Source organism: Megascapheus bottae, chromosome 1 (assembly GCF_031878675.1).
Source record: "Megascapheus bottae isolate mThoBot1 chromosome 1, mThoBot2.hap1, whole genome shotgun sequence".
NCBI lineage: Eukaryota > Metazoa > Chordata > Mammalia > Rodentia > Geomyidae > Megascapheus > Megascapheus bottae.
In genome coordinates, this window is record NC_143509.1 from 98292261 (window position 1) to 98304825 (window position 12565).

General features: G+C 48.2%; 1 protein-coding gene across 4 annotated transcripts in view; it reads left to right on the plus strand.

Moving 5' to 3' along the window:
• Itsn1 (intersectin 1) overlaps positions 1–12565 on the plus strand; it is a 181109-nt gene that overhangs the window by 149515 nt on the left and 19029 nt on the right. For all 4 annotated transcript variants that reach the window (XM_090349060.1, XM_090349067.1, XM_090349046.1 and 1 more), the window contains 2 exons: positions 9704–9825; positions 11117–11223. In XM_090349060.1, the coding sequence (XP_090205186.1) occupies positions 9704–9825; positions 11117–11223 (229 nt within the window). The remainder of the gene's footprint in view (positions 1–9703; positions 9826–11116; positions 11224–12565) is intronic.

Sequence of the window (12565 nt, forward strand, 5' to 3'; positions counted from 1 at the left end):
GCTTCAAGCCGAGATCCTTAGATTTCAGCCATCTGAGTATATGTATGAGCCACCAGCACGTGGCTGTGAAATAGTTTTAAAAACAGCTATGCTTAAGATCACTTAGTTCTAGTCTACCTAGTATAAAGACCTAAAGCTCCATTGTGATCTGCAATACCCTACCTGATTTTCCATCTTCTTTTGCCTTTCTTGTCTTCCTCTTATACTTAATTTTGAGCACAGCTCAACTGCCAGTGCCTTTTAATAAGTGTGATAAGGTGAAGGGGCCAAGTGGGAGCAGATCCTGACCCAGATCCTGGCCCATGAGCACTTTCCTGGAGCATTTTTACCGTGCAGACAAGGGGGCATCCCTGGCCAGGGCTGCAGCCACTCCCCACCTCAGACTCATGACCAGAGGAAGTGAAGGATGTGCAGGCCTCATGGATATGACCCCCTCCGACATGTGACCCCACCGGCTTGTTCCCTCATCCTCGGGATTCTTTGTCAAGTTTAAGCCACTGAGGTACTCCAGTGGGAAATGCTCTGTCCCCCTACCTGCACCGCTCCAGCTCTCTCTGCCTCCCGTCCCCCATGTTATCTTGCCATGACTCGGAGATCTCTCGAGCTGCTTGTTATCTGTCATGGAACACTGATCGACTCACTTTCCCAGGAAACTGTGCTAGACTCCATCTCTGATTCACTAGTCCCCCATTAAGACATCCACAGAAGTCTGGGGTAGATCCCAGAGGCCCTAAGGTCCTATCCCCAGAACCACATTGAACTCTGGGTTTGGATACTGCCCCTGAGCTCTTCAGCTCAAGACTAGCACTCTTGCCACTTCAGCCACAGCACCACTTGTGGTTTTCTGCTGGTTAATTAGAGATAAGGGTCTCATGATCTTTCGTGCCTGGGCTGGCTTTGAACCACAATCCTCAGATCTCAGCTTCCTGAGCAGCTGGGATTATTGGTGTGAACCACATTTCTTAAAAAGGACTTCCACAGGAACAGCAAGCATTAATCTGAAGCAGATGGCACTCTTTCATGTAGAGTTCACATACAGGGGTCTCCTGTCACCAATTGATTATACACCAGAGGGCAGGGTTGACCTTCTGGTTGTGGGGGTCACTTTTGTTCACTGTCTTCAACTCCTGTGGCCTAGAACCCCACCCAGAGCCTGCACCACAGAAGCTTTTTCTGTTGGAAGCGGGGGAGATAAAAACAGAGTATTTCATGTAAAGGCCTAAAGAAAGGAAATGAGCTATGAATCATGAGAACTGTTCATAATTCTTGTAATCACCCTACAAACCACCAGTTTGTACATGTTTGTGGCTTTCTGTTGTACCCTTAGGAAACATCATAAAAACAGAGACATGATGAATCTGTACAGTTACTGAAACTGAGCTGGAAATGGCTTGGGCTTGGGAGGGCCTCTCTGTTCCAGTGTGATCTGTGTGTCAAGTTCGGCGGGACCCTGGGAAGCAGGGACCTCTTGGGGATGGAGAGTACACTAGGCCTTTTGCATGCTTTCCAGGGCCTGCCTGGCTAGGACTGTTTTGTGAATGCTTAACTTGGGGTTCAGACCCATGGCCTTATTGGACTGGCTGCTGCCATCCCTGAGAGCCTGACCTTTGGGGCAATTGTGTCCCCTCCCCCAGATCTTCCCGAAAACACTGAAAGAAAAGAGGGTGTTGACCTGGGGCTCGCCCTGTGAAAAACTAGGATTCCTCCTTGCTCTATTTCCCCCTTTCCTGGCCTTTTCTTTCTCAGTTTTCAATCTTGATAGAGGGAAGTGGCTGTACATCTCTGGACTCTGCTTCTCTGTCCACAAAATGGCATTGGAATGACCATTGAGGCTGTGGCTCATTGGAGGTGGGGGGGCGGCGGCTGTCAGTGGCAGCCATGTGGCCCTATGTACAGTTATTGGGGACACAGAAGCCGAGTGTCATGATCTCTGGTTTCCAGGCTGTGCTGTGTGGTGGTACCTGGCGCTGAAGCCTGTGGACAGTTTTGGAGTGAGCGTTCATGGTCAGGATTTAGCTGAGCAGTGTGCTGGCCTCATGCCCTATGCCTGGACAGATGGATGTAGTTCCCAAATCATGCTCTTCACCCTTTGCAGCGATGTCCTGCTTTCCAGGACCTCCTTTCTCAGCCATGTATTGGAGAAAATAAATGATATGGATTGATCTTGATTCAAGAGTTCCTCGGGTGGCTCCAATGCGCAACCAGACTCACAGGCCACGTCCTGTCCATCTGTCCACGCAGACCACAGTGATCCTCCCCACATACAGCCCACACTTCCCATCCTGCAACCAGAGCCTCCGAGGCTATCTTCCCACGGGATATGGACTTAACTGGGTCTCCCAGGCTTCAGGTATGGAAGCCTACACCCTGGGGACTTCCGCCTGAAACTGGATGTCTTGTGAAAGTGAATGAACAGGAACACTAATCCAGTCTGACCAATGTTCTTGTAAGAAGAAACTGGACACATAAAGAATCCTAGAAAGTTTCATACGCCAGGGAAAGTTGAAGATATGGAGAGAAAGTGCATCAACAAGACAAGGAGAGAGGCCTTGACATCCAGCACACACCTTGACTTTCGGCCTTAAGAACTGTAATTTTCTGTTGTTCAAGCTGCTCAGTCTCTGGTTCTTTGTTATAGCTATCAGAGCACACTACTACACCAGAAAAAATAAGAGTTGAGATCCTGGACTCCGAACTGACTCTCTTTGCCATTTATTAATGAGGGCTTTGTCAACTTACTTGTCAACTTACTAATCTTTGTGCCTCAGTTTCCTCATCTGCCCAGTAGAGAAACAGTAACTACCACAAAGCTGACTGGCAAGGATTTAGTGAGTTCACTTATGCACAATGGCTGAAACTATGCTTTAGAGTGGCATTCCATGTTCTCTCTTGTTATTTGCCATCATGCTTCCCTCTTCCAGTGACTCACCCCTGCTCTGTCTTCTGTTTGAATCCCTAACTACTGTCCACCTTTCCAGACACTTGCCTAATAACATCTAACTTCAGTTTGTGCGGCTATAACAGAATACCAGAGACTGAGTAAATAATAAAACAACATACTTGGCTTATGGATGGGTTCTACGGGCTAAGTCTAACTCCACATAGGCACCTTCCTGCTTGCATCATCTTGTGCTGCAGAATGGAGGAGTGAAAGGACCCATGTGAGAGGGACAGAGGTCAAACACGTCTATAGGAGCCACTCCGGGTCAAGCCAAGCCTTGATCCAGTCTTGAGGCCCCAGCCCACGTTCCCTAAGCTCCACAAGGCCCCATCTCTCAACACGACTGCATTGGGGACCAAGTTCCCAACAGGAGAATCTTGGGGAACACATTGTATGTAATATAGCAACATTTAACCCCCAGACCTTTCCAGTCAGAACTTCCTCCTCCCTCGAATTCCAGGAAAAACACACCTTAATCTCCCTCATGTACCCAAAGGCTTTATTTATGGCAGCTGCTACCTACAATCCTGCAGGATGAGGCATATCCAAAACAAGATCTCAGAAAGAAAGCAAAACATGGGTGGTGTCATTAAATTGAGCCAAGAATGAGCTTTGAAAAAAAAAATCATAAAGAGACATAACACTCAGGCAGGAATCCTTGCATTCGTTATAAAACCATAAATGAAATGCCCTTTCGTATTATGGCCAATTAGGAGATGATTTATCCCTGAGAGAAATTTAATTTTCACTACTTCTCAACATTCATTAAACTTTATAGCAAGCCATGTCAGTGGACTGGCATCCGGAGAAAAGGAAGCTGATTTAGAAGCTGAGTTCTACTTTGAAGCCTCTGGGCTATGACTGAGTGAATTGGAATGGACTTTCCCAGAAGGAGGCAACTACATCAGGCAGACATCACAAGTGCTGGAGACAGAAAGGGATGGCCCGGCTCGCTGCACAGCTGGTCTATGGAGCATCCTTGGATCTGTGCCCACCAGGATTTCCTGACCACAAATCTGATCTTGAGGCGTTCTAGACTTGTGTGGTGAAACTCCTGGTTGACACGTGTGTCAACCAGGATGAAGGTCAGCTTGGGATGCCCAAACCTCCAATAGACTTCAGCCTCCCATAGATGGGGACCCGCCACCTCATCCCTTCCCTTCCTCATCACTGACCTCAGTTCCATGAAAAGATTCTGGCTCCAACATAATATTATAGCTCACACTGCACTTTGGCATGTGGACATCATCTGTCAGATGAAGCGATGTACTGTTTGGCTGAAAAACTTCTTTAGCTAGGTACAGTGGCTCATAGCTAGCTAATTGGAAGGTAGGGATTGAGGGGATCACCATTCAAGACCAGCCTGGGTAAAAAGTTCTTGAGCCTTTATTTCAGCTAATAAATTTGGGCATAGTAATATGTGCCTGTACCACCTGTGTGAGAAGCTTAAATAGGATCAAGGTCCAAGCTACCAGCCTGGTTGGAAAGAAGATTCTATTAAAAAAAAATAATAGAAGTTGTGGGCATGGTGGCTCATGCCTGTAATCCTAGCTACTCAAGAAGCTGATCTGAGGATCATGGTTCAAAGCCAGCCTGGGCACGTAAGACTGTGAGACTCTTATCTCCAGTTAACCACCAGAAAACCAGAAGTGGTGCTGTGGCTCAAGGGGTAGGGCAGTGGTCTTCAACTGAAGACCTTAGGAACAGGGCCACTCAGGGGTAGGGTGGTACCCTTGAGCTGAAGAGCTCAGAGACAGCACCCAGGCTTAGTGTTCAAGCCTCATGACTGACAAAAAAAAAAAAAAGCAAAAAGCTAGAGGTGTGGCTCAACAGTTGAGTAGCTACCTGTCATGCACAAGACCCTGAGTTCAAACTCCATTGCCACCAAAAATACATGGGGGTGGGGAGGGAAGGTCATTCATGAGGCTTGAACTGAGGGCTGGGCACTTTCCTTGAGCTCTTTAGCTCAAAGTTAGTGCTGTACCACTCTGAGCCACAGCAGTACTTTTACTTTTCTGGTGGCTAATTTAAAATAAAGAGTCTCCAGGACTTTCAAGCCTATGTTTGCTTCAAACTGTTATCTTCAGATAATGATATCTCTGCCTCCTGAGTAGCTAGGCTTACAGGCATGAGTCACCAGCCCCTGGCCCAATGTTTTTTGTTGTTTTTTTTTTTTTTCCATGTCATCACTTGGTCTTTATCTGTTTTTACCACATGACAGGAAAACCCCACAGCTACTCTGCTAAAGATATTTAGAGGAGTACAATCATTTTAAATTTTTTTCTTATATTACAAAGGTGATGTATAGTGGGATATAGTTACATAAGTCAGGTAACAAGTACATTTCTTTTTGGATAATGTTACCACTTCCCTCACCATCTCCCAGTTATTCCCTCTCAGTTAGTTTTTCCTAGAGAATCAATCAGTCCAGGGGGGCATAGGCTTACGTGATAGGAGTGGGTTAGACTATTTCCCACATCCATGTCAACTCTGGAGGTGCCCGCAGTATAGACAGGAGTCGGAGGCACCTTGTGAACATGTATTCTGTTTATACTGTCCTGGGACATTTAGCAAATGGATCTGGGCTTACTGTCCCTGGTGACATTGAATCTCTTTTCCTTTGAGATGGAAAGCCATAGCCCAGACTTCTCTAACCCTTCCTAAACAGCATCATGGCTCTCTCTGTGTTTTGTCAATGTGTTTAAGAAAATCATACAGAAACCTAGGGAACGTAGATTAGGAGTCCTATGTAGGCTGAAATGTGGGACCGTTGACTGCTTAGCATCGTTTGCAATATTATTTCAGCTGAGAGAAGACTGTATTCAGGAGACTTCCTTTCCCCTCCCCAAGAGTCATGGAAAGTCATTTTCTGTGCTTTATCCTCTTGCTTTTCCCTGGGCCAAAGAACCAGCAAGCCATGTTTATCCTAGTCCCCAAAAGAGCTCCCGCGTCATTTTTCCACCCCTTCAGAAAACTTCTTTCTATTTGCCCTGCTTTGAATAGTGGAGGTTTTATTTTTAACTGCCTTCTTTTCCTAAATATTAAGCTTTCAAAAGAAGGATATTTTTGAGTTCTATTTAAAAAAAAAAAGACTTGAAAAAGTCTTTCATGATTCTCTTGGTCTGGCATTTACCAGAAGAATTTTTTAATCAGCATCCCGTGGGGGAAGCTCAGTGGCTGAAAAGACCATTTCAAGCCAGTGTGGTTGCTGGGTGATGGGAAACTGCATCTCCCACGAAGCATCTGCCTTTTGTTATATTCTGGGTCCTGCAGAGGCCATCGGGACCCCAGCCGCCTGTCTCCAGACAGCATGGCAAATGGGCCTGCAGGGGTGTTACCCACTGGATCAAAAAGCCCTGACCCCTCCAGTACCCTGACACCTCTCTGCTTCTCCAGCTCCGCCTTAGGTCTTTCGTGTGTTTGGACAGGATGACTAAAGCTGCCCAGAGCCGTCAGGAGGCTGTGTAGAAGCCCATCCTGAGCTGTCTCAGCACCGAGGGCTCTTGGATTTTGTGGGGTTGCTCTGCCTCTGAGCATTTTCAGCACTTGCATCAGTCATCTCTCCTGACACGGCCTTGTTTCTGAGTCCTCCATTGCTCTGATGAGTCCCTGGAGTCCCCTGTCCCTCCTGGCTGTGTCTTCATAGTCTGGTTCTCCCTTTCTAATCATTCTGGTGTTCCTCAGTGGGATCTCTTGGTACGTGGGTGGGCAATTCTCTGTCCTGTGGATTGCAGGTTGTTAGGGTTGCAGTACTGACTGAACCTGCCTGATTGCAGCAGTTGTCTTGTTGTTAGGTTGGGGGTGCAGTACAACCCCCAACCTGGTGTGGTGGGGAGGGGAAGGGGTTGTGCCAACCTCAGCCTGCCAGGAGGGGCTTCATGTACCTTCTTGAGCTTGGAGGGGTGGAGATACCACCTACTCTTGAAAAAGAAGCAGTGGTATCCTTTGGCTGGGAGGGGCCACCTTCAGTTTGGAGGGGGGAGAAGGGAGGTGGGCTGTACCACTTCTATGTAGGGAATGCTGAACCCCAGAGCTCTGATCTGGGCTCTGGAAGGCCAGGCTCCTGCAGTGTTCAGCCCAGTTGGTGCCAGACTCATGATAACAGGGTATCAGTAAATATTTGCTGAATGAATAAGTGAATGAATGATTGAGGTCTGAGAATAGTCTTTAAACATGTGTATAAAATACACTTGAATACCATGCATAATTACACATGTGTTGGCTGAATATGAGTACCTTTTATCCATCAGCTTTCTCCAGAACTATGATCTGGTAGGATGGTCCAAAGACTGGTCCACCTGGCGTCCTGAATGGGCCACAACACCTCAGGCTGGCCTACATTTGCCCTTGAACAAGAGCCAGCCTGAGTCCTAGGCCCTTCGTCTCACTGTTAAAATAGTGAGATAAACAAAACACACTGGTGGTTCACAATCTGTGATCCTACTACTCAAGAGGCTGAGAGCTGAGGATTAGGGTTCAAAGCCAGCCTGGGAAAGGACAGTCCATGAGACTATCTCCAATTAACCACGAGAAAACCAGAAGTGGAGCTGTGACTCGATGTGGTACAGCATTAGTCTCCAGCAAAATAACTTAGGGACAGTGCCCAGCTCCTGAGTTCAAGCCTCATGACCAATAAAAAAATAATAGGACAGGGTACTGGTAGAGTGCTTGCTTTGCATGCACAAAGCATGCAAATAGAAAAAAGCTGGAAGTGGTGCTGAGGCTCAAGTGGTAGAGCTCTAGCCTTGAGAAAGTCCAAGGACAGTGCTCAGGCCCTGAGTGCAAGCCCAGGACTGGAAAAAAAAAAAAAGGACAGAAACTGAAAATATCTTTCCTAGCAACACAGAAGGGTTTCCCAAGAGAAAGCCAAGAAATCAGGGTGGCCCCTCAACTTCCCTCTGCCCTGAGCTTACACAACACTTGTGCAGCAGCTGGCTGAAGTGAAGGAGTGAGTAATTCTGTCTCATTTCCTTCCTGACAGTCACCACTAATGCTGATGTTATCATTAAAAAAAAAGAAAAGAAAAGAAAAAGAAAATCAGCACCCCAAGCTGGAGGAAGTGGCCAAGGAGATGGTCCATGTACAGATCTATCTGCAACTAATGCAAAGGTCACACTCACCTTTTGGCCCCAGGGGAATCTGGCTCAGTCACACACAGAGCATCTGAGTGAGGTCCGGATGGAAGGCATGGAGAGTATTAATAAAGCAGTGGCTCATTTCCTGGCACCCTCCTGCCTATCCTGGCTAGGGCATCTACCAAGGGCAAGTAGCCAGGAGAGGGAACAAAACCAAGGGCTAGGCCAGTCCTTAATCTCTGGAGCAGATGTCCATGATAGCATTTGCCCAGAGGGATCATGCTGTTTGCGGAATCACTGAACATGAGCGTCCAGAAGATGGAGTCTCTGAGGACTTCTCCACTGTTAGTGTGCCCCCGAAATTATCCAGATCCCTGGGCTGCACCACCAGGAATTGGTAGGAATCTGGATTTGCTTCTCTAATAAGATGTCAGGTGCTTTGGTGCAGCTGGTGTGGAGATGCAGTGTGAGAAAGGCTGAGGTTTCACACTGTGCTGCGCCCCCTGTGGGAGGAGAGAGGAAGAGACGCCAGAGGAAATGAGACCCAGAGCCCTATACTGTTTTACAAGTTTAACTTCTGTGAGTTAAACATCCTCTAATAAAAACAAGTGTGTGTCAGATGCCAGTAGATTATGCTTATGCCTGTAATCCTAGATACACAGGAGGCTGAGACTTAGAGCGTCAAAATTCTAAGCCAGCTAGGGCAGAATAGTCTACATGACTGTCTTGCTAACCTAACCAGTAAAATGCTGGGCTGGAGGTATGACTCAGATGGTAGAGCCTCTGCCATGAGCAAAGAAGCTGAGTAAAAGCATGAGGTCCTTATTTCAAAGCTGGTATGGCACAAGAGGAAAAACTAAAAAGCAATGTGTGTATTTGGGGAGGGAGAAACCACCAGCCTGGGAGAGGTAGTGCCAGGCCTGAATTTGAGGTGTTCACACCTTTCTGTCTGGTCTTGGGTAATAGCCGCTGCTGCTAAGCCACAAATGATCCATACACACATCAGTTGCTAGTGCTTGACCACTTTGAGCTACATCTCCATTTCCAGTTTTCTGGTGGTTAATTGGAGATAAAAGCTCTCACCAACTATCAAGCTGGGGCTGGCTTTGAATGTGATCCTCAGATCTCAGCCTCCTGAGTAAGATTACAGGTATAATCCACTGAAGCCTGTTTTCATATTTTTGATGAAGTAGGAATGTGCCACCTGTTATTTCTAGAGGCCACCATGACAGCCACAAAAGTGGATGTCTTAAACAACTAGAATTTTATCATAGTTCTTGAGTAGAAGTCTGAAATCACAGCATAGCAGTACCGTGCTTTCTCTGATGGCTCTGCTTCTGGAATTGCCAGGAATCTGTGATGTCCCTTGGCTGTAACTCTCTGATGTCCAATCCCTGCCTTGGCTACATCACACGGCCTCTGTCTGTGCCTGTGTCTTGATCTTTTCCTCTGGGCCATCCACATTTAAAAAAAAAAAAAAACAAACGTGGTGGGGAGCACATTTGTGGATGCGGGAACTAGGGTTCCAACTTATCTTTTGGGGGGACTTGAATCAACCCACCACCTTGACGCACCGAAGTTAGGCTCCAGAGCCCAGCACCCAGCAGGACAGGGAGTGCCTTCATTGTGCAGCCGTGTGGCCTTTCCCAGCCTGGACTCAACCATGCCCAATGCTTGTATCTTCCAGGGTGCTCAGATTTACATCTTTTGGATATGCTGACCCCGACCGAGAGGAAGCGACAAGGGTATATCCACGAGCTCATTGTCACGGAGGAAAACTACGTGAACGATCTCCAGCTCGTCACAGAGGTAATGGCAGCTGTGGGCGGCCAGGGCCAGCAGTTCCTCAAGAGGCCTAGATCCCCGTTCAGAGCCCGAGACACTCAGATGTGTGGTGGGTATGGTGGGGGGTAGAAGGGAGGACATCTGGAAGGCCAGTGACACAGGCACTGTTTCCCAAGAGGACATGGTCACAGGCTCGTGGCTCCCTCATTCACAGGTAATGAAGTCAGAGGAGCTGCTACGAGACAGAATGCAGCCTGGGAGTTAGACTCTGAGTTCTAGTCAGAGCAGGTGTAGCTCAGTCATCAACTAGTTCATGCCCCATGGCTGGCCCTCGGTGTTGGCATTTGTCCAGTTGTTCTCAGAATTCTATAAAGCCCTTGAGAGAAATCTGTCACTCTGCATGAACATGTTTCTTCCCTGGCTCCATGAGCCCCTTGACTTGGCATGGTGCCTCATCTGCTTTGTCCTCCCAGGTAGCCAGCAAAGGGTCTTGGCCATTGTGTCTGGAGGGTTAAGGCAACAGAGCTGGGCAGCCCTGCCTAAAACCAAGTTCATGGTAGGTTGCTGGTAGGAGAGGGGTTGAGCAGACTGGACCTGAGACTCGCTGACAGCGTGAGAAGTCCTGTCACAGACTGGAATCCACTCTTCCCCTTCCAAACATGAAGACTTCTTGTCTGGCAGTCTAGCATCCAGAGGAGACGTACAGGGTCCTGTGGTGCTGGAGGAGTTCAGGAAGGGGTTCTGGCCTGTGAGGCCACCATTAACACTCAACACGAGCGCAAGATGCAGAGTCGCGCCTTGGGATCAGCTTAAAACCTTGCAGGGAGTTCTCCGCGATCAGCTTCAGCCTGGCCAGGTTTAGTTCAAAGATCAGCAGTCCCCAGACAACCTCCACGAGGGTCTCCTACCCCCAGATGCCCAGCTACACGGGCTCTACCAAAATCTGTGATTTACTAGGATGAAGGAGCCTTCACAGCCACCTGCCTGCTCACACCCCCCCCCCCCCCACCCGTTAGCCCGTTGGGTCTATTTTCTCCCAGTGGACAGGGAAGAGCCCTCTGCCTCCCTGAACCAAGTTGAACTGGCCTCCTAGCTTCTCCAAGGCAGAGCTAAGCCCCATCACCAGACAATGCTGCAGGGCCCTCCCCTGCTCCTCCCTGTGCCCCACCCATGCCTCCGATCTCTGCAGGAAGGTGGCCCTCCATCCACTTCCAGCCTTTTCCATTGCTCTAAACAGACCAGTGTGTGCGCGCGCGCGTGTGTAAGTTTTGAGCTAACTTTGCTTTCTGAACTGCTTCATTTTCTGCACCTGTAGATCTTTCAGAAACCCCTGATGGAATCTGAGCTGCTGACAGAAAAAGAGGTTGCTATGATTTTTGTTAACTGGAAGGAGCTGATTATGTGTAATATCAAACTACTGAAGTAAGCCTTTCTTCTCTAACCCCTGGCCTCGCTGCACCTCTGCGGCTTACACACGAGCACCTCTGTGTGGTCTGTTGTGTCTCCCTCACGCATGCTACCCTGTGTCTCCTTCTGCCTTTTAATTCATTGATTTGATTTTGCTCATTGCCACTCACACATGCCAGCACCCTTTTGCTTTCTGGAAATAAACTCTGGATTTCTCCTGGTATCGTATAAATTGCTAGGACACCCAGATTCCAGAGGATGGTGACAGTTCCGGAATTTCTACAATTGTACCAATTCTGGCGTCTGCTCATGCTAGCTCCATCCTTAGATTCTTCTTCTCAGAAGAAGGTAGATCGCTGGAGGCCTTTTGACTCCAGCACATGGAACAGTGTGGAACTGTTCCCTGCCTAGCATAAGCCCATTCTTCAGGGTAACCCCAAGGCCAGCCTAGGACCATGTGTGCTTCATTCCTGCTGTAGTTTGTGGGGGCAGCTTCTGGATCAGGAGCCCATGTATCTCCCCTCCCTATGATTTGAGCCCGAGTTTCCTCCTTTGTACAATGAGGATTCTGGATTAGATCATCACCAGGGTCCCTTCCAATCTAAAACAAACACACAAATACCAAACAATCCCCCAAATCTACATCCACCAGGCATCATTGGACTATCACTGGCGGAAGTGTAGACTAAGTCTTGGCTTCCAGGGGATGGGGATCAGACCCTGGCCTTGCAAACTCACCATTGCCTCTGCCTGTGTGTCTTTGGGGTTAGGTGGTTTTCAGTCTCCACGTCTCCGTGTCTTCATCTGGGAGATGGAGATTCGTCTAGTCTGTTTTCTGTTGGTATTACAAAACACCCGAGTGTTTTGTCTTTACAGATAAAGACAAGCTGTTTCCTGAGGTCACACTTTCAGAGGCCAAGATTGAGTAGCCCCATCTAGCCAAGCTTTGGTTGAGAAGAGTGTGTGGAGGATCAGGTACAAGGCAGGAAAGCCAGAGAACAGAGAAGTCCAGGGGTTAGACTCACGCTTCGATAACTATGTTCTAGGGTACCTACTTGCTCTCCAGGGAGTCCCTCAGGATCCTATCCAGAGCCACATCAATCCCTTCTGAGGGCAATATGCCTGATGACCCAGCTGCCCTGTTTAGGGCTCTGTCACTTCACCACCACCACAGTGGGGGGCCACTGCAGTGGGGACACATGAGCCTTTGAGGGCATATTCAAGTCCCGTCATAACTGCAGCACAATAGGACCACAATGCCCATGCTTCTGTATCTCCCAGGCCTTTGAATGACAAGAGCCCAGGACACGGTAAGTGTGGGGCTTGGCCCTGGACTGTAACACAAGACTTGCCTTAG